We start from the raw sequence: 20,413 nt of genomic DNA, 5'->3' as shown, positions 1-20,413 counted from the left end.
CTATTGGTCAAGGTGGTATCAGCCCGCCCAGGTTCAAAGGGAAGGGGCATTCACCCCACCTTTTCTTTTTAAGATTTTATTTATTTATCTTTAGAGGGGAAGGGAAGGTGAGAGGGAGAGAAACATCAATGTATGGTTGCGTTTCGTGCATCCCCTGCTGGGAACTGGCCTGCAACCCAGACATGTGCCCTGACTGGGAATCGAACCTCGATCCTTTGGTTCACAGGCCCGCGCTCAATCCACTGAGTTACATCAGCAAGGGCACCACCCCACCTTTTGATGGGCGGAAGGCAAACTCATGTTATAGAAGAGCATGAGCAGTGGGAGGAGATATGGCTACAGCCACCTTTGGGAAATACAATCCGGGGAACAGCCTGCCCCGCCAGTTCAGTTTAAGTCATCAAACTAGACCGAGCCTCCTTCCTGCTACGCTCTCAGCCAATCCCCCGGGCGGGGTGCAGGGGATCCCCAGGAGCATCGGGAGTGGCCCCGCCATTCCTGCGTGGGAGTCAGCAGAACCAGGCAGTAGAAACCCTGACGGGCAGAGACTTCTCTGTGGGAGGTGCTGGAGCTGTCGGGGGGGGGGGGGAATAGATGAGGCAACAACCCCCCCAACCCCACACGGAGCAGAGAAGACCTCCTGAGGGAGGTGAGGCCCAAGCTGAATTTTGAAAGAAGATCCATTACTTATCTATTGCTATGTTAGACCCAAACCAAGCAGCTTGAAACAACCTTTATTATCTCACAGTTTCTGTGGGCCAGTCCAGGAACGGGCTTAGCGGGGTAGCTGTGGGTAGTTGCGGCTTCTGGCTCTGGGTTCTCGTGAAGCTGCAGTGAAGGTGTCAGCCAAGGCCGCAGCCATCTGGAGGTCTGATGGGGACTGCAGGGTCCTTCCCCAGATGGCTCACTCACGTGGCTGTTGGCAGGAGGCCTCAGGGTTCTCCACTGGGCCACTGAGTTTCCCTGTGACAGGGCAGCTGACTTCCCCCAGAGGAAGTGACCAGAGAGAGACTAAGGAGAAAGCCACGTGGCCTTTTGTGACCCAGTCTCGGAAGTTGTTCACGGTTTCTCCCCAAAATTCTACTGTTCTTTTGAAGCAAGCCACCAAGTCCAGCCCACCCTTGAGAGGAAAGAATAAGACTATAAGCTCTACCCCTTGAAGGGGAGAGCATCAAAGAATCTGGGGAGCACTTCAAACTACCACAGAAGACTGTACTAACGAGAGTAATAATCACCCCGTGGAATGCTCACCGTGTGCCAGAGTGTAAAGTGCCATTGCGTTGCGTCAGTTTATTTAATCTTCACAACTCTCTTGGGGCAGGTAATAATTATTGACTCCATTTTACAGATGGGGAAACTGAGGTACAGAGAGGTGAAGTGACTTCTCTAAGGCTGCACAGCTAGTAAAGTGGTTAAGATTAGATTTACACTCACGCAGTCTGACTGCAGTGCCCATGCTCTTCACACACACACACACACACACACACACACACACACACTCCTGGGACTAGCCTGGGTGGGGCAGCCAATGAAAGAAACACCCTTCTGCAGTTGAGTTCCACACCTTGGCTGTGCAGCAGGGTTTCTGGGTAACTTCCTCCCAGGGGGGACTTGCCCTCAACGGAGGGTCAATAGAGGCAGAGAGGGAGGGTCTGCAGGGCCTCCTGGAAGCAGTGCTCTCCTGCCCCGACCAGGTGGCTCTCGGTTGGTCTGAACGCCATCCCACACATCAAAAGGCTGGGCGTTGGGTTCCCATCAGGGCCCCTGCCTAGGTTTCAGGTTTGATTCCCCAGAAGGGGTGTGTATGAGAGGCAAATGATTGATGTTTCTCTCCCTCTCTCTCTAAAATCAACAAACATTTTTTAAAATGCCATTTTTAAATAAGCAGTGCACCCGTAAGGGCCCGGAGAGTGGGCGCCCCAGTTCTCTTGGACTCCTCAGTGGGATCCCCACTACGGCCTGGTCCCCGTGGCGCCACCCCCGCACTGCCCAGGACTTCTGCCCGAGACCTTCCCCTTCCGCCCCCACCCGCGACCCTGCACGGGACCCTCCTCCGCCACCTCGCCTACCTCCACACCCTTTCTCCGGGCCGTTTCCCTGCCCAGAGCCCCCCATCTGCGCCGCTTCTCACGTCTAGGTGCTGCCTCCCCCACTTCCGTGCCCCTCCCGTCCAGGCCCAGCCCAGCCCCGCACCCCCAACCCCTGGACGCCCACCCCCCCCCACCCGATGTCTGACAGCCGGACAGCGGGATCTGCACAGCAAGTGAAATTCCCGTCGGATCGATAAAGCCGAAGCGCTGGCGGCGACGGGTCGATGGTTTTATCTGTCTCGGCCCCGCCGAGCCCGGCGCGCTGACAGTCCGAGCGGCCGGCAAAGGCGTTCAAGGGCAGCCGCGCCCGCCGCCCCCGCCCTCGCCGTCCTCTCTCCCCTCCCCGCGGCCGCTGCGCCCACCGGACCGCAGGCTGGACCGGCCCGCCGCCGCCCTCGTGATTTATCTGGATTTTTAATTGGAAAAAATTTGCGAATTAATTGATTTCAGGAACTTGCCAATTAACATTGTAATTGGGTGCGTGATAAATTCCCTAGGAGCGTGTCAGCTCCCCGCGGGCTAGCGCGGGGAGGGCCCCAGCCTTGGCTGCCCTTGCCCCGCCCCTGCCCGCTCTCAGGGAGGCGGGAGGAGGGCAGAGGGGGTTGGAAGAAACGTGGCACCTGGCTCTCTCCTCCTCTCCTGGCCCTCAGCTCCCTGAGCTGAGAGTGGCCCTCTACCAGCCATTTGACAGATGAAGAAACTGAGTCCCGCGGGAGGGTAGAACCCAAACGAGGGCATCCCCCACCCGTGGCTCATGGCTAGAGGCCGCCTCCCCAGCACTTCCCCTCCGCTCCATGCTCCCCTCCCTTCTTCCTTCTCTTCTCTCCAGCTGTTCCCTTTCCTCTCTTACCCTGCCTTTGCCACTGCTGCCCTCCCTCCACTCCTTCAGCCTGGGTCTGCATCACCCAGGAGACAGTCCCTCCACCCCGGTGGTTGCTCCCCTAGGAGCTCTTCAGGTGGGCCTGGTGTCGTGCTGTCCGTCTCCCTCTGGACCCTCCCCTGCAAGCAAGCCGCTATTGTAGACATCCTGGGGGACTCACAGAGAATTAGGGACCTTCCAGCCCCTAGACCAGGGCTGGCTGCTTTCCACAGATGTAGGTGCAAACATGTGTACATGATGAACAGGCACTCACACACATCCCCATTCTAACACCCACAGATGTGCTCACACACCCGGAGAGGCACATGGACACCCAGACACCCGCAGGAAGAAGGGTCAGAGCTCCCGCTGGCAAAGACTTACACTTTCCAAAGCACTTTTACACTGGAGATCAGAATGTAAAAGTGCACACCCTCCCTCACCCATCCTCTCTCTTTCCCCTTTCAGTCCTGCACGGGATTCCCTTAGACCCCAGGACTCAGCTAGTTAGAACAAGGAGGACAAAGCTAGACTGAGGACACAGTGGAGGGCCTTCCGTGCCACAGGGTTGTCCTGGAGGTAAGGGAATTAGGACACTGGTGAGCTGGAGGACGCGTTTGAGGGACTGAGCTGTAGCAGAACCACTCTGCAGGCCAGTGCGGGGCATGAGTTGGAGGGAGAAGCAGCGGGAGAGTGAGCAGGCTGGGCTGGTCCAAGGGGCGGGTGATGAGGCTGACCTAGCACAGCAGCAGCGGCAGTGGGAAGAGCAAATGATAAGAGACCGGTGGAGGCAGAAGCAAGAGAACTTAGCAGACTTGTTGGATACTTACTAGAAAGAGCTCTCTGCCTCGGGTGTCAGGAAGGGTAGCAATGGCAGAGAAGCAAACATCTGAGGGAAGGAGATGATGGACAGGGCTTGCTGAGCTAAGATGGCTTTTGGATAGTGATGGGGTGGAGACTGGATGTGAACTGATAGGCAGAAACATTGATGAGAGCAGAAGACTGAAGGGCAGGTGGGAGGAGGGGCTGCCCCAGACTTCTCTGTGGCCCCCGGACAGCAGTTTCCACCCAGACGAAAAGGACTTGGCCGTGGATGGGCTGCAGAAAGCTGAGAGTGAGGCCTGGCCGGGCCTGAGCTCAGACACCTTTCCTGGGAGGCTTCCTGAGCCACTTCGAATAGAGTACTGGCCTCTAGGCTGAGAAGCTAGCTCTCTGGTCAGCGCTTTAAAAGGGCCAGAAAGAGCCAGAGGCAGGCTGGGCGACTCTGGAGGAGAGGCGGGGTGTGGAGGTGGCAGTGCCCCCACCCCCACTTAAGCCTTATTTAAGGCCGGCCTCGGTGTTTGGTTGGGTAATGAACTAGATAAACAATTCCCCAAATAGATTAAAACGAAGTATAACTTACAAAGGCGGCTGGTGATGATGGTTTATTCCCCAGCAGCGCACCATTTCTTTATTTCCAAGGATAATTCAGTGTAAATCACCTTAATTAAAAGTGTCAGCCCAGCCCATGAATATTGTACTTAGGAACGCGTTTCCTGGGTCCCAGTTATAATTTAAAACCCATGGATCACTAGGCAGCGAGTGACTGAGCAAGGGAGGAAATCGTTGGGGGCGGGCTGTGGAGACAGGGAGGGACAGAAGGCAGAGCCGACTGGGTGGGCTGGGGGAGAGGCTGGCCGCCTGCGGCTCTGGGGCTCAGCCCTCTCCTCTCCAAGGCAGGCCCTTTGCCAGACTCTGGTCTCTTGGGGACCACGCGCACTTGGAGGCGACCAGGTAACAAGAGGAAAGGTGGGGGGGGGGTGCAGGCTCAGAGAGAGAAGAAGTCCAGGGCAGTACCAAGTGAAGCCAGGGAAAGGGAAGAGAATCGCCAGGAAAAGATCCACAGGATTGGGAAAGGAAGACTGAACATTACATCTCCGTGTCCCAATTTCTACTCATCAAAAGAGTAAACTCTATCAGCCCCTTGCCAAAGCACAGGGAGAAAAAGATCTCAGAGCTGCGCCCTCCGTCCTCTTCCCTGAGCGTCACCAGGAGGCAGGGTGGGCCGAAGAAAAGCAGCACCTGGGAGTCCATCAGACGCGAATTCAAATCCGGCCTGTGTGAACAGAGAGGTGTCACTTAACCTCCCTTAGTGTGCTGTGTGAAGTTTCTGTGAAGGTAAAAGATAACAGGTATAAACTGTCTAGCCCGTGCCTGCCAAACGTGGTGGGCGCACAGTAATTGTTCGGTCTTTCCTTTTCTGTTCCAACCGGATCCTGCTGAAATAATACTCAGAACTTAGCCCAGGGGTCCGGTGAGAACGACGTTATACAGTGGATGCCTCGGTTCTGTGTTTGAAGGTCCAGGCACAGCACCTGGCACAATGGCGATGTCAGTCCTTGTTGACTGAATGAATGAAAAAGTGAAGAATAATGAAGGTCATGAGTTCACCAGCTACTTGCTCCTCAAGAGCAGCCCAGTTTCTTCTCTGGATCCCTAGTCCCCAGATCAGAGCCAGGACTGGAGCAGAACTGCCAAGTGTAATTGAATGGAACCTGGCCGGTCTGTGCCCCCACCCCCCGTCTTTGGTGCCCCCGCCGTGTGATGAGACAGGCAGACAGCTCTGTTTTTATACTCAGACCTTAGCCTCACCCTGCTGCCAAGCCTGGGGGCCCCTGCACTACAATGCACGTGTCTGTGTGGGTATGTGTCCATGTGTCGGCCTTCATGGGTGCATGGTGTCTGGGTGTGTGGGTCCATGTGGGTGTCTGTGTAAGCATGCATTGATGAGGATGTGATTTGGGGAACAGCTCTTCATCCAGGTAGAGTGACTGCTGTGAATGTGTCTCTATGGACATGTCTCAGAACCGGACTCTGCCTGTGCACCTGTTTGCTTGGCTAAGCCATTGGGTGTGACCACGTGTATCTACGTGACGGCTGACAGAATGGCAGAGAAACGGCAGACATGTGTATCTGCCTTCGCACTAGGGTCTCTGGGTCTATTGACATTTTAGGCTGGATAATTCTTTACTGTGAGAGGCTACCAGTACACCATAGGATGGTTAATGTCCTCTACCCACTAAATGCCAATAGTAAACTCCCAACCCCAGGTTGTAACAATCGGAAGTGTTTCCAGACATTACCAAATGTCCCCTTAGGGGCAAAATGGCACCGGGTGAGACCTACCGCTTCTTCTGCACCTGCCTATGCCTTTGGCTGTGTACTGGGCGTGCCTGTGTCTGAGCCTGAGGGTGTTCCCGGTGTACGCAAATGCGGGGTGAGTGGTGTCTGCCCCTGTGTGCTCTGCCTTGATGTGTGTCCACGTGTCTGTGAGCATCACAGCTATCTGTGGGTGCGCTTTACCACGACAGCTTGTATCTGGGTTTGTGCAAGGACCCTAGTGAATGTGCTATGTCTGCCGTCATGCGTGTAGTGCCCCTGTGTGCATGTATTTGTGGGGGGGGTTGAGTGAGTGCACGTGCGTGAATGTGCGAACACAGATGTGCAAGCATAGTGGGGGCAGCAGGGAGGGAGGGACAGGAACAGGGATATTAATGTTTCTGAAGTGGATCTGATTTGATACGTCTTGTTCCATTGTCAGCATCTGTTTAGCGGGGATTTGTAATACTTTGTGGCTCTGGATCACTCATGCTTAGCACGGGATGTGGCCTTGCATACCAATTTTGTTATTAAACACAGTCCTCGCCTCCCCCACAGCCCATCCATCACCTCCCGCCCCCACCCCCGCCTGCTTCCAAGCCACCCACCATATTTCAGGCCCAGCTCCCGCCTGCCTGCCGCACCCGATGCCGGAGGGCCTGGGGCTGACAAATTGAATCAGGGGGAGATCATTCCTGGCCTAACGCAGTTTGCAGCGTGTTGGAGGGAGAATTGACAAGAGCCATGTCAGCTCCATCACCCCAGTCCCATAGGGGCTAAGAGCAGACTGGGGACAGCAGGTGGAGGGAAGGGGGCATCCAAGACAGGCAGAATCCTCAAGGCTGATACCAGGAGTCAGGTAAAGCCTCTTTCCTCAGATCCACAGTGTAGCCCACCATGCCTGGTGTTGCTGTCCTTTTACCAGGAGACATCTCTGGCCCTTAGCTCCTGATGGATGCTGAGCTTGGCAGGGCCAGCTGGCGTTGAATGGACTGGGTGGAGCTTGGCCAGGCTGGGTTGGGCTAGGCTGGCTGTGTCTTCTCTCTTTGGGGTCTTCTCGCTATTCTACTCTGGCATGCCCTGGGCAGCAGGCGGAATAGTAATCCTGTTCTCTTCTTTCTTGGCAGCAAGAATTCCCTTCTGAAGGATGCCATGGCTCCAGGCACTCCCAAGGTAGGTGGCCAGTTGTGTGTTCCCCTCCTGTTGACCCTAACCTAGGCCCACCCAGAGCTGCTTCCTCCTGAGGATGAAAGGAGCTCTTCCTGGGTCCCCAACTGTCCCTAGGGTTTCAACATCCACCTGATACCTAGGGCTGCCCTAGGTGCTTGAGCGTATGCATGTGTAGTGCAGGTCGAGGCAGACAGCTCAGGGCTTTAGAAACCAGACCACGGTGCGTGCGTGTGTGTGTGTGTGTGTGTGTGTGTGTACTTTGGTCTGTGGGCAACAGGGAGCCAGGGAAGATGCTGGACTCATCTGAGGAGACAGTCTGCCCCTCTGAACAGACACTATGGGAGAGAGGCTTGAAAGCATCAGACAGAGAAAGAAAAAGTAAAGGGCAAGTAGCTGGCTCAAAGGAGGGGCCAGAAAGGCTTCAGCACAGTGATGTGCGTAGCACTGAGAACTGCCACAGGTGGCCACAGAGACAGATGGACCTGCTTCCCCAGAAGGGATGATTGTGACCTGGGGAGGGGACCTGGGGAGGAAGACTAAACCCTGGCTCGCTGAGTGTCCTCTTCTCCACCCCACCCTCTGGCATCCTTTCTCCTAAGTCCTCACAGTGACTCAGAAAGGCAGGAACCCACAGCCCTTTTAATAGGGGGAGAGGAGTGAGTGTCAAAGCTTCGAGAATAGATGAAATCAGTCAGGGAGAGTGTGTGGAGAAGTTGGAGCAACACCCAAGAAGAGAATCTGGAGATTCCTGCACTGGGGGGGTCAAGATACAGTATCAGAGACCAGAAAGGGTCAGAGGAGGTACAGTCACGAGTTAGAAAGGGCAAAGGAGGGCATGGTATCCCAGACTCCTAAGGGGAAAAGAGTTCCAAAACATATGGGGCGTCAGTAGCCAAACAGAGAAAAGCTGGAGAAGGAGACCACTGTATTTAGATGCCTTAAAGGCACTGGTGAGCTCCGAGAGGGCAGTTTTGGGAAAAGGATCCAGGGGGTGGCTCAACTCCCCTGAAGGCCTTTATAAAGGGCGGGGGTGGACTTTGCACCATGATTCAGGAAATCACCCAACACACAGCGAGCTGCACAGAGAAGAGATAGGGAACCTAGTCCAGCCTTGGATCCGTGCCGGCCCTGGCCAAAGAAGCAAAGCCCTCCCAGCCCCAAGAGAAAATGTGGGAGGTGACAGGCAGCTGTGGATCATAGAGGTGGGGAGCCACACTCTCTGAGCTTGGCCCATGTCACAGCATTTAGTGGTTGTGGTTACAGAAGAAGGTAGGTCATGCACAAGCTGCCAGTTTGGCCACTACAACCTCTGACACCTGACACCTGAGCACGGCTGGCAGGACTGAGAATTGGACCCCAGGGAGGCCCGTGAGCTAAGGACAAACAGACGCAATCCATGTCCATGCTCCATGCTCCACGTCCCCACGCTCGAAGATGCACACACGCACCCAGATGAGAGTACGCAGCCGGGACGCAGAAGCGTGCAGAGTCCTGCAGCAAGCGCACCTATAGGTTGCCAGACTCAGGCTGGAACCACTACTCAGCCACTTCCGGGTGTGTGTGCGCACCCCCAAGCTGACCATTTCGGGGTCTGTCCTCTGCCTTGACTGAGACTTTAGGGAAGCAGATCATGGATGCAGGGGGCACAAGGGAGAAGGTTCAAGCGAGAGACTGAGGAGACAGGGAGAAGGAGGTAGAGAGGAGGAGGAGAGGGCAAGGGGGCCTTCCACAAGATTGATGGCCTCGTTGCCATTAAGAAAAAAATTAGCCGGTGGCGGCTATCATATTAAAGGGTGAAGAAGCCGTGAATTATTTTCTTAAAGATCTTATCGCTTACAATGATAATTTTACCTTCCAAAAGGCCACTTTTAATGAGGCGAAGAGCCAGGCAAAAAGTCATGATTTAATGCCGGGATTTTTTTTTTTTTCAAAACACATTTTACTGCTTCTTGGTCCATGTTTAAAAAGCGCTGGTGACCTTTTTTTATTCCACTTGCCCCAGGTGTAATGCTGAGGCCTCTCAGGGCTTCTAACCCAGAGAGAATGAGAGAGAGAGGTGGGCAGGTGGGTGGGGGAGAGCACGAGTGTGAGCTTTCTTATAGGAGGGGCAGGGGTACATTGTTTCGCCCTCCTCAGCATCTTTCTTGGGACCAGAGAAGGACATTGCCCCAAAGCCCACGTCTTTTCTGAGGAGAGGGGGCCAAATCACTCACTAGACCTCCCACAGTGCCTGGGTGGATGAGGAAGGGACTCCGAATTGTAGGGAATCCCACCCCAGGCCCTTCCCAGCCTTCCTCCTCCAGCTCTTGGGGGGAGGCCGAGTCAGGGAGCCCTGCCAGCCAGCAGCTGCCCCTCCCTTCCTAGGCCCTCGCCTGAGGATGTGCCGCACGGCCACCGCATGCGGGTCACATCCTGCGGCTCAGTCGGAGATGAAGGATAAATGGCTGCTCCATCTTTCCCAAATTGCTTTCTTTGGGCTGTCACTGGCGATTTGGCATGGTTTTCTAGGCTGGGGAGGCCTCCTAGGGGATTGTATGCTTCTGGCTCAGAGCTGTACAGGCTGGAGAAGGTGGGGGGAGGAAGTATGAATTGCTTTCAGGCCCCCAGTTTGCAGCTGAACAGGCCTTGGCAAGAGCCAGCAAGAGCAGGCTGAATGTGCCATGTGGTATTTAGAATTGTGATGCTCGCACACAATTTAAAGCAGACAGTTTATTAATCTAAACTGCAGGCGTATGTAGAAGAGGCCATGTAGGATTGACATGGGGGGATTAGTTTTGCTGGGGTTTTTGCTAGGGTCATTGTCGCAGCACGGGGATAAATGGACCCACAGTACATCCCGAGCGGCACGCAGGAAACTCACACATGCTATTTAATTTACTGTCTCCATAACGGGGCTGCCATCAGCCCATGTTAGGGGCAGCCAGGGTGGCCAGCGTGTGGCTTTACCCCCAGCCCTTCGGGGGGGTCACAGAGTATGTACTGTCTCTGCCCACTGAGAGCAGACTGGGAGTCTGCCCCGCTGGAGTAGATACCAGCTTGGATATCAGAGGTCTGGCCCTCTCAGGGGGCCTCTACCCATTCTGAGAGTCAAGACGTCCTCTCCCATGACCACCCTCCCAGGACCTGAGCATGTGCCTTCAAAATCCCAAGTGGTCCCTCCATCCCTCCAGCCCCCTTCTCTCCACCCCTCTCCCAGAAGCTCCATAGGAACAGGGACTCCAGGGGACTGACTGTAGGTCTCATTCTGCTCAAGGCCACATGTCCTTTTTCTTCTCCCAGGCCCTCCTGTTGTCTGCTTCTATCAAGAGAGAAGGAGAGTCTCCGACAGCATCACCACACTCATCTGCCACTGATGACCTGCACCACTCAGACAGATACCAGGTGAGGAGTGGGCGGATGAGCATGAGAAGGAAGTCCCCTTGGGTGAGAGCTTAGAGGACATGCCTGGTGCGGACTCCTCCCTCCTCAGGAGGGAAGAGGAGAGATCTGAACTCTTTTTGATTCCCTCGGCGTCTAATGCCCGACTGAACCTGGAAGGCACAGGTGCCTTACGGAGATGGACTTTTAAGAAGACAGCCAAGGGCACCAGGGCTCTGGTGGCCTCTAAACACCTCTGAAGCATCCCACCTATCAGGACATATCCTATAGGGTTTGGTTTCATGAGGGACCCAAGATATAGCCCAAACCACCTGGAAACATCACACTTCAAACCCATGATCCCCTGAGCAAACAACCGTTCATTCAGGCCTGCCAAACCTTGGTGCTGGGGCCGAGAGAAAAAGAGACAGAGACAGTCATTGCCTGTGAGTCTCGCGCAACACAGGGAGGGAATGATCACACAATCTTAAAGCATCAGAGTGGGAGCAGGACCTAAGGCTGACACCCTAACTCTCTTTTGGCCTTCTTTGGGTAGGAAGGAGAAAGAACTTCTCCCAGAACCTTCTCCTTCTGAGAAGAGACAGAGCCCTGCCTTTGGGAGCCCCAGTCCAATGGAGGAAAACAGGGCCCTGCTCCAAGGAACATTTGTCGAAATGGCAACAGGCCTTCTCCAGGAGCCCCAGGGGGAAAAGGGAAAAACAGCCCTAACTCAGACGCCCCGACGTGATGCAGAAAGACAAGGCAGCAGGGATCCATAATCTGGGGTATAGAAGCAGCGTCACCGCTGGCACACGTAAAACCCCTGTTGGAGCTAGAGGTGTTCTCTGTAAACACCCTTTACTTCCAGCTGACACAGCTCAGTGTCAGGGCTCAGAGCTTGAAGCGTGGAGTGCCAAGGGTGGGCTGGACACCAGCTTCCACTGGATGCTTTGTATGGGACTCAAGCTGCATAGCCCAAGTGCCACCCCTGGGGAGAGATTCCCTCCTCTCATGAACCCTGGTTTGAGAGAGGCTCTCAGTCCAGAGCCTGGGAGACATTACCCTCATCCAGACAGCCCTGGTTTGAGATGGAGGGATGACCCAACCCTACGGATTTCTGGTCTGATGTGGAGACAAGGCTCTGTCCCAGAGTTTCCTTCAAAGGGACAGACAGAGCCCTGCCTTCAGGGACCCACCCTCTCTACTTCAGTCACAGTATCCAGCCTCACCATCTGATGAACTAGGAAAAGAGTAATTGTCAGGCATAGGCATGGCACCAAGGCCTCTGTGGTTTAGATTTAACCCATATTCCCAGCTCCCATTCCTAATGCTGCCCTCCATGAATCCTATGGGGCATGCTCACCCAATTAATGCCAACTACTTCCTGGCTATGACATTCCTTTCTTGCCTCTGCATTATGCACATGCTGTTTCTTCTAACAGGACTATTTTACCAACCTGCTTTTTATTTATCCTTCAATAACCTGCCCGAATCCCATCATCTCCAGGAAAACTTTCTGGAATAGCTATCTCATGACCCTGGTGTGTCCGTTATTGCCCTTATGATCTTATGTTGTGGTCACCCCTTTAGGTGTGTTTAGGTTCTCTCTTGGCTTACAACAAACCCTCCCAAAACTTAGTGGCTTAACACAATTTATCATATCTCAGAGCTCTGTTGGCTGACTAGGCCCTCATGTACTCATGCAGCTCATTCAGCTGGAGGACAGCCTGGGCAGGAAAGTCCCAGATGGCCTCACCGTGTACCTGGCAGACTAGAGTGACCTTGGTTCTCTCCCACACCACCTCTCATCCTCCAGTAGGTTAGATCAGCTTCCTTACTTGGGGGTCTCAGGGCAATGTCACACTAAGAGGGCGGAAGACAAAGCTACAAGGCGTCTTGAGGCCCAGACTCCGGAATTCACACATCACTGGGCAAAGCATCACAAAGCTAACCCTTGATCAAGGGATGAGGAGATATAGTTCTTGACAGGAGCAGGTGCACAGAACTGGCACCACATTTACTGTGTCACAATGAACGTGATTTGTCCACTAGATGTGGAGTCCTTCCAAGGCAAGGGCCTTGTCTTATCCTTCTTTACTCTCGTCCTTTACTCATTTATCTATACTCACTCATGCTTAGTCCAGTGTCCTCACCTGCCAGGGATTAGATTTGCAAATAGATAATTATAGCCCAGTGTTTTAAGTGCTATGACAGGGATATAAATAAGTTTCTAGGATCACACAGTGGACAGAAGAGAAAAATCAGAGTAAGCTTCACCGAGGAGGTAATGAATGAACAGGGTTTCAGAAGAAAAGTAGGAGTTCACTTTGGCAAACAAGGAATAAAGGGTGCCCCAGATCAAGGCAACTGTGCAAAGGGCATAGTGGTATAACCCAGAGTGACGTATTTGGGGACCTACTATCAGTTCAGTTTTGTTAGAATATAAAACACAAGGAAGATTGGTAGAAGGTGAAGTACCCTGGACCCTGGAAAGTGCCCTAGGGTCTAGCTGGGTATCCCATCCCCTAATCTGTATACAATGTCTGACATGTAGTAGTTGCTTAATTATGTTGGGTTTTTTTTTTTTATTATCAAACTCAGCTTCAAAATTAGGGGGTATTGGTTTCTTGTTTGCATTCCCATTTTTTTTAACCCCTGTTGGGTTACCTAATCTCTTAACTATTATTTCACTTTACCTTCATAGCAACTGTATAAGCTAGGATTCATTGCCTTCCAATTTATTGCTAAGGAGAAAGGCCTGGAGAGAGGAAGTTCATTTTCTAAGAACACACAGATTCTTAAGAGTAACAGAGTCAGGATTTGAACTTGAGTCTGTCTGGCCCTGAACCCTAGATTGTCTCTTAGCTGTGCACTGGGCTCAGGGGCTTCCCTCTTGTGTGAGTATAATCCCCCTTCCCTTCCCACTGTTATCTCCCACATGCTAAACCCTGTGCTGGGTGACTAGGTAGAGATGAGCTCCATGAATAAGGTACAGATGTGTAAACAATCAAAATATACAAGATCAGAGGGAAGACAAGGTATTGTGAAAACTTAAGAGGAGGTAACTCACCCAACCTTGAGAGAAGGTGAAGCCTTCCCAGAGCCCTAAGGGATGAACAGACCAAGCGCGGGTATAGAGGCATGGAGCATAATCTAGCCTGGAGTCCAGTGCATGGAGTGCTCAAAAACCTATTCATAGCTCTGCAGAGCAGAGCGTCGGGAGGGCAAAGGGGGAGAGCCGGAGTGCTAGAAAAGGCTGGAGAAGTAGAGCGAGTCAGATGAGGCCTGTATGCCATGTTGCAGATCGTATAGATGGAGAACCACTGAAGGGTTTAAAGAAGGCGGAGAGACAGGGTCAATTGTGAACAATACAAAGATCACAGTGTCATTACTGAGAAGGCTGGGTTACAGGAAGCTGGAGACCAGAAGGCCAGATGGGAGACAGCTGCAAATTTAGAAAACTCATAAGGTTATGAACTGGAGCAGTAACATCCAAGATAGGTATAGCCCTTGAAGAAACACCCTGGGAGGCTTGCCTATGCCAAGCACTGTGCTAGGCTTGGGTTCACCCATGATTCACATATAGCCCCAACCCTGGAATGGTCAGTACACTGACAAAAATTTTGTATGAGCTATAATGAAGATAGAGATGGCAGTACTGTAACAAAAGGAAAAATATTTTTCGAGAGATTGAGTAGGAGATACATAGAGGTGGAGATGATTAGTTTTTTTTAAGTGAACATTTAAAGGGAGGCTTTCTGAAATCCAGATAAGCACTGAGTGTTGAGAAGGAAAGAGGGTGGCGTCCGGCACCATTCTCAAGTTTCCGTTGTGAGCACACCTGCGTGTCCCTTTCTGAACTGGAAACCAGGAATAAAGCGCCTGTTTGGGGGACGCCTAGTTCCATGCTAACCACGTGGGTGTCTGGTTCCTGTGGGAGCTAACGTGATGTCCACTAGACAGCTGAAAAGTTGGGAATCCTCCAATAACGGGACTGCTGAACTCCGTGGGGATGGGGGCGGAACATTTGGGAGGTGCGGTGAGATCGCCAATGGGCCATCAGGAATTCCGACACCTCCTTCCCAAAGAATAGCCTGGCTACCCTAAGACAGCCGCGCGGCAAGCGGGACCAAAGGCCGGGGTTCTGGGAGAATAGAGCCCCGCGCGAGAGAGCATGGAGCGGGACAGGTGGACCCTGCAGCCGCTACCTGGAGCGGATACGCTTTGCCGGTGGTGGGAGGGATCCCAAGCACACGCCGCGGATTGCTACCCGAATGCCAGCAGCTTTTTCTCGGTCTCAGTCTGGTCGCCCACACCCCCATCTTGAACTTTCACCCTGGGCGCGCGACGGCAGCGGTCACATGACCAGGGCCAACATGGCCGCCGCCGCCGCTGGGAGCTGAAGTGCCGCCGCCGCCGGGCAGCCGGGGGGAATCCGCCCGCATCGCCACCCTCGCCGGCCGGGCGGCCGAGGGGCCCGGAGCGCCGGAAGCCGGGGCTGGGACGGCACCGCGCGGTGGCCACGGGGTCCCGTTAGAGCAGTCCCCGGCGGCTATGCCGAGGGCCCGGAGCGGTCGGCGGAGCAGGGGGGCCGGCGGGAGGGAGGAAGTAGGTTTGTTTACGGGCTGTTTGGGGCGGGACAGGCCTGGACCCAGGTTGGTGCTCAGGCAGGGGCCAGGACTCCAGGCCACGGCTGACGCTCTCTTCTCTTTTCTCATCTGCCTGGGATCTTCCCCCAGACCTTCCTTCGAGTGCGAGCCAACCGGCAGACCCGACTGAATGGTGAGTCTTGCTCGGCCCCTCCCTCTGCCCCACCCCCGGCCTCCTCCCTCCCTCGCTGGCTGTAGCTCCTGGCTTTGCCTCAATCTCTTCGACATTAAGGCCCAGTGGCTTCCTCGCAGTCACAGAGCCTAAGAATGTGCTAACCAAGGTGGCTGCCCTCAGTTTCCCCGTCTGTCTAATGGAGGCTGTGGTTCCCGTCTCTTGCCCAAGCCTCTCTAAAGGCCTTGAAAAACCCTGGGGGGCAATAAGTGCCAGAGGATGAGGAACAAGCTACACAATTTTACTCGGGAGCTCAGCTTTGAATTTGCAAACTGCTGGGACCTCACTGTACAAGCCAGCAGGGTGCTGAAAATGTTTTTCTTCCAGTTTTTAATCAGTGCCCAGTAGTGTGAATACAGCCTCTCTGCTGAGACTTGACAATGCAGTGAGATCTGGAGTTCCCACGGCAACAGGAACTAACTCATCCCGGGGCTCTTTGAGTTATCAGTCGGCCCACATTTCACAAAGGTGATCAGCGTGGGCTCAACAGCTCTTAGAGGCCTTCTCTGAAAGCTCACCGTGTATGCACTACCTGGTGCTCCCCCCCCCCCCTTTTGGATTCAAACCTCTGGAGCATTCCTATTTGCTGAACACAATTGAATGAGCCTGGGTTTTTGTGCTGACTAGGGTGTGGTATGTCTGGGGGTTGCTGTAAGAGACTTAGGGTCTCTGGGCCAGCTGGTAAATGATCCCCAACCTCTGCTACTTAGTTTCTGCTGCCAGGCTGAGCCTCATTCTGGAGGAGAGAATGCACTCGTTATGGGCTGGCACTGTATTAAGCATCATCGAAACACTTCTGAGAGGAAAGCATTAACAGTTTGTGTAGGTAAGGAAACTGAGGCTGGGAGAGGTGACAGTGATTTAAAACCACGCAGTGGGGATGTAACTGGCGTGATTTAAACCGACGTTTGTTTACCTCCCAAGCCTGGGCTTCTGCAGCCATGTGATGCTACCTCCATGGCAAATCCTTTGACTTCACCTACTCAGAGGTCTCCTCTGGGTAGGGAGCAAAGCTTTTTCTTCCACATTTTGGTTATTTTGGTAAGAAGATAGCCAAACCTGCCTTGTTTATCTGAGAATTTTCAGGTGATGTTTAACCCATCAGGATGCTTTTCTGGAGCTTCAGGGGTCTTCTAGGCTGCGTGGCCTGGTCAAGGGAAGTATCCAGTATTGTTCCCTCTGGCAATTCTCTGAGATTCATTCCTTATTCCATCATCAAACAGTGTTTATCGTAGTCCTCCTCTTACAGGGAGGCACTTCCCTGGGCTCTAGGCAGGACAGATGAGGAACCTTTATATTCTTGCACTGCTTCCTACAGGCTTCTGGCACTCCAGGGGTCCCTGGCTCCGTGCCTTTCTGATATCTAGCATCCCTTCTCCAGCCCAGCCCTGGCTCTAAAGCAGTGATTTTCAACCTTTTCCAATTCGTGGCATATATAAACTAGTTAACTAAAATTCTGTGGTGCACCAGAAAAATATATTTTTTGCTGACCTGACAAAAAAAATTGGTGTAATTTTGATTCATTCACACCGGAGAGCTATTGTATTGGCTGTACTCTTTTTTATTTAATAACAATCTAAGGAAAAGAGGCCAGTGCCCCTGACTAAATAGTCAGGTATTGTATGTTTTAAAAATTCTTATGGCACACCAGTTGAAAATCATTGGTATAGAGTGTCAAGGTGGCTTGAGCCTGAGAGTCCAAGGGTTGGGGCAGTCAAGGCAGAGGAATCTAGATGTTCGTTCACAAAACATTCCTCATGTGCTGGTGGAGCACCAGCACATGACCGCATCTTCTATAGCAAAAGCACAAGAGATTGCAGAGATGGACCAGGCTGCAGACCAGTTTCTCAAGCTCCATGCTCAGTCCTAATGGGATAGTGACCTTCCTGGGATGACCCTGGGTTGGAGTTGGAATAGCTCCCTGCCTCAGGCCTTCAGCAAGCAGGCGCTGGGCCCCAAGTGCATAGTCTTATTGCTCTAGCACACTTACAGGATCAGTGTTTGTTGATGCTGACCAGTCAAAGGGACCCTTAGGACAGGAGAACATTCAAGGCTATGGTTTCTTATTCTGCCTTTGTCTCTTTTTTACTACTTGAAAAGTTCTTGATCTCCCTGAGCCTTGAGTTTCTTCATCTGTTAAAATGGGTAATGCACCATACCTTGAGGATATAGAATTAAATGAGCTATGTTGTGTGAGGTGTTTGTCTCTGAGCCTAACACAGTTGAGGTTCTAAATAGTAGTAATCAGTTTCCACCTGCGTCACCTCTTACCTGTGTCCCCCTCCCTAAACTGCATTCACAAGCTTCCCCAGGGCCAGTGCCCATGAGAAAGTTCTTCCTGGCCTGCAGTGGGGAACCTTCCCCTTCTTGACTACCTCCCTGCATCCTCACCCCAGTTCATCTGATCTCAGAGTGGCTAACTCCGCTTCTGCTGTTGCATCCAGGGGGGAGGCTAGAGGGAAGAGTCCCTTCTTTTGACCCCTTCCTGCTTCAATGACAGGAGGGCTGCAGAGAGAGATTAGTGAGCTAATTAGAAATGATTGCATCTCTCGGCGTTAATTAGGAGTGCTATGGGTTTGCAGTGTGCACTTTGGAATTGAGCCCCCTGCGGGACATAATGGCAGGCAGCCCTCTGCCTCACGGGCCTGCCAGTCCCTCTGCACTGATTAGGAATGATGGAACAGGTTTGGGTAGGCACAGTGAGGGCTGCCCTGTCAAGGTACCATGGATTTTCTGACTCAGACTCTCCATATCTTTATGAGTGGGCCTCAGTCTCCTCTTCTGTAAAATGGACCAGTGGGCATAAGAGAAATCCTTCCTGGGATGACTCTAACTAAGACACTAAGGGCTCTTGGCCCAGGAACAGAGGGGGTTTTATCATGAGTGAAAAACAGGCCATATCAGACCCCTGGCTATCTTGACATCAAAAGAGCCCATGGTCATGACCTTCTAGGGAGATACTGAGCAACATGGAGTATCTTTGCTCATTGGACTCCTTGAATTCTGCAGGTAGGAAGGTACAGTTGAGCTTGAGCCAGCTACGGCCAGGGTAGATACTTCGCTGGCCCAGCTCCACCCTCCTCTCCAGGTGCTCTTGGCAAGTCCCAGTCCCAAAAGGAGGAGCAGGTGCTGCATAATGAGAGTAAGACCAGGCTCTGAACAAAGGGGCTGATGGCTGGCAAGAGGTCAGGATGTATCAGCTCCACTGCAACCCTGGGAGCTACAGTGACCGTCTGCCTGTTCTGTGCTTTGTTTTCGGTTTTTCCATGCAGCTCGGATTGGGAAAATGAAACGGAGGAAGCAAGATGAAGGGCAGGTATGTCCCCTGTGCAACCGCCCCCTGGCAGGATCGGAGCAGGAGATGAGTAGGCATGTGGAGCATTGCCTTTCTAAGGTAGAGGGGCCATCACCACTTATCCCCCCCACTGCTCCCCCTCCCCTCAACCCAGCTGCCAGCTGCCCCCAGATCTATGGGCTATTGGGGTCTCCGTGTGGTCTCAGCAGCTTCTTCCTCTCCGTTCTTTGCTCTCTTCCTTTGCTTTCACTCACCCACTCTTTCCCTGGGGCTCCAGTGGAAAATGATTGGGAAGAGGTCTAGGTCTTTGACCTCTAGATTGGTTTACTTCACAGGAGCCCTAGAGCTGGGGTTGGCATACCATACCTGGGGGCCAGGGCTGTGCCTTCCTTGCAGGCCCTGGGGGACAGGTAGGGATGGCCTGGGACCCACGTGATCCTGCTCTGCTCTTCACAGAGGGAAAGTTCCTGCATGGCTGAGGATGATTCCGTGGACATCGAGCATGAGAACAGCAACCGCTTTGAGGAGTATGAGTGGTGTGGGCAGAAGCGGATACGGGCCACCACTCTCCTGGAAGGTGGTTTCCGAGGTACAAGCAGCTGACACATAGGCAGTGGCACTCTGGTGGCCAGGCTGGGTATCCATCTGTTAGGAGCCAGGAGGCTGGGGCTGGTGGCTGGTCATCTGTCTACCACATGGGAACTGCTGCTGGCAGAGCTGCTTTGTGACTGTGCTGCCTGCCTGTGATGTGCATATTAAAATGGGAGCATTTGGGTGGGGAATGGAATTGTGAGGCTGAGAGGTAGGAGTGACGGGGGGGGGGCTCTCGGCCTCGGGTGATGCATTGAAGGTGACAGCCAAGCCACGTTAGCACCTGCATAAAATATTAAAGGGACGGTTATGCATTTATCACTCCATCCCTCTTAAGGCTGATAAATGAGAATCCAGCAACCTGCTGTACACCTCCAGCACTAGGGGCCCGGAGGGCTTCCAGGCAAACACATTGGATTCTCCTCCTCCTCCTCCGACCAGAGAAATCAGTTACAGAGGAGGGAGTGAGTTATGGCAAAATTTGACCTCCCATGAGCTTCATTGGTGAATTTAATTTTAGCTCTGATCCCATCCCTTCTCCATGGCCCCTCTGCCCTGAAGCAAGAGGGCCCTGGGCCCAGCTGCTCCCTGCTTCCCTTGGGCTCTCCCCAGTTGCTGCAGAGAGGTCTTCAGGGCCCTGCCCAGCTCCTTGGAGGGATATGGCATGGGCCAGTGGGAGTCCCCCACTCACACCAGGTCAGACAGCAGACTAGATGGGTGCCCAGGGTCACTGTCCTCTTGTCAGACTCACCTACCTTGGGCAGGGGAAGAGGGATCTCTCTGCCTCCTGGCCTCCAGCTTTTCTTTCTGTGCGCAAGCACAGCTGGCACTGCAGCTTGTGGTCATTAAGTGAGACAGTCTGCCTCCCATCTGCTTCCAGTTCTCTGGGCATCGCCCTTGGGAAGACTGCTGCGTCTGGTCTCTGGGGAATGTCACAGCAGCTGGGAAGAGGGTCTCTGCCTCTTCGGGGTCCTGCTCTTGGGGCTGGTGCTGAGGTGTGGTCTTCGCAGTGCTGTCCAGTGCAGACCCACTGCACAAAGGGCCCCCTGCCCAAGTGGGGCATTATGCTTTTCGGGCTTCTCTCACTTTACC

At 53.4% G+C, this 20,413-nt stretch overlaps 1 protein-coding gene across 3 annotated transcripts in view; it reads left to right on the top strand.

Moving 5' to 3' along the window:
• RNF220 (ring finger protein 220) overlaps positions 1 to 20,413 on the top strand; it is a 222,399-nt gene that overhangs the window by 188,046 nt on the left and 13,940 nt on the right. The window contains exons 3-7 of one of the 3 annotated variants that reach the window (XM_037149258.2): positions 7,215 to 7,260; positions 10,537 to 10,638; positions 15,354 to 15,396; positions 18,708 to 18,751; positions 19,187 to 19,319. In XM_037149258.2, the coding sequence (XP_037005153.1) occupies positions 7,215 to 7,260; positions 10,537 to 10,638; positions 15,354 to 15,396; positions 18,708 to 18,751; positions 19,187 to 19,319 (368 nt within the window). Of the gene's footprint in view, positions 1 to 7,214; positions 7,261 to 10,536; positions 10,639 to 14,961; positions 15,223 to 15,353; positions 15,397 to 18,707; positions 18,830 to 19,186; positions 19,320 to 20,413 lie in introns of those variants that run through there. The other 2 variants (XM_037149257.2, XM_037149256.2) reach the window with 2 other exon arrangements.

Source organism: Artibeus jamaicensis, unplaced genomic scaffold (genome assembly GCF_021234435.1).
Source record: "Artibeus jamaicensis isolate MK-2021 breed Jamaican fruit bat unplaced genomic scaffold, CSHL_Jam_final scaffold_847, whole genome shotgun sequence".
Lineage (NCBI taxonomy): Eukaryota > Metazoa > Chordata > Mammalia > Chiroptera > Phyllostomidae > Artibeus > Artibeus jamaicensis.
Note: the sequence above shows the minus strand (reverse complement) of the source record. Positions and strands in the feature narration are given on the sequence as shown.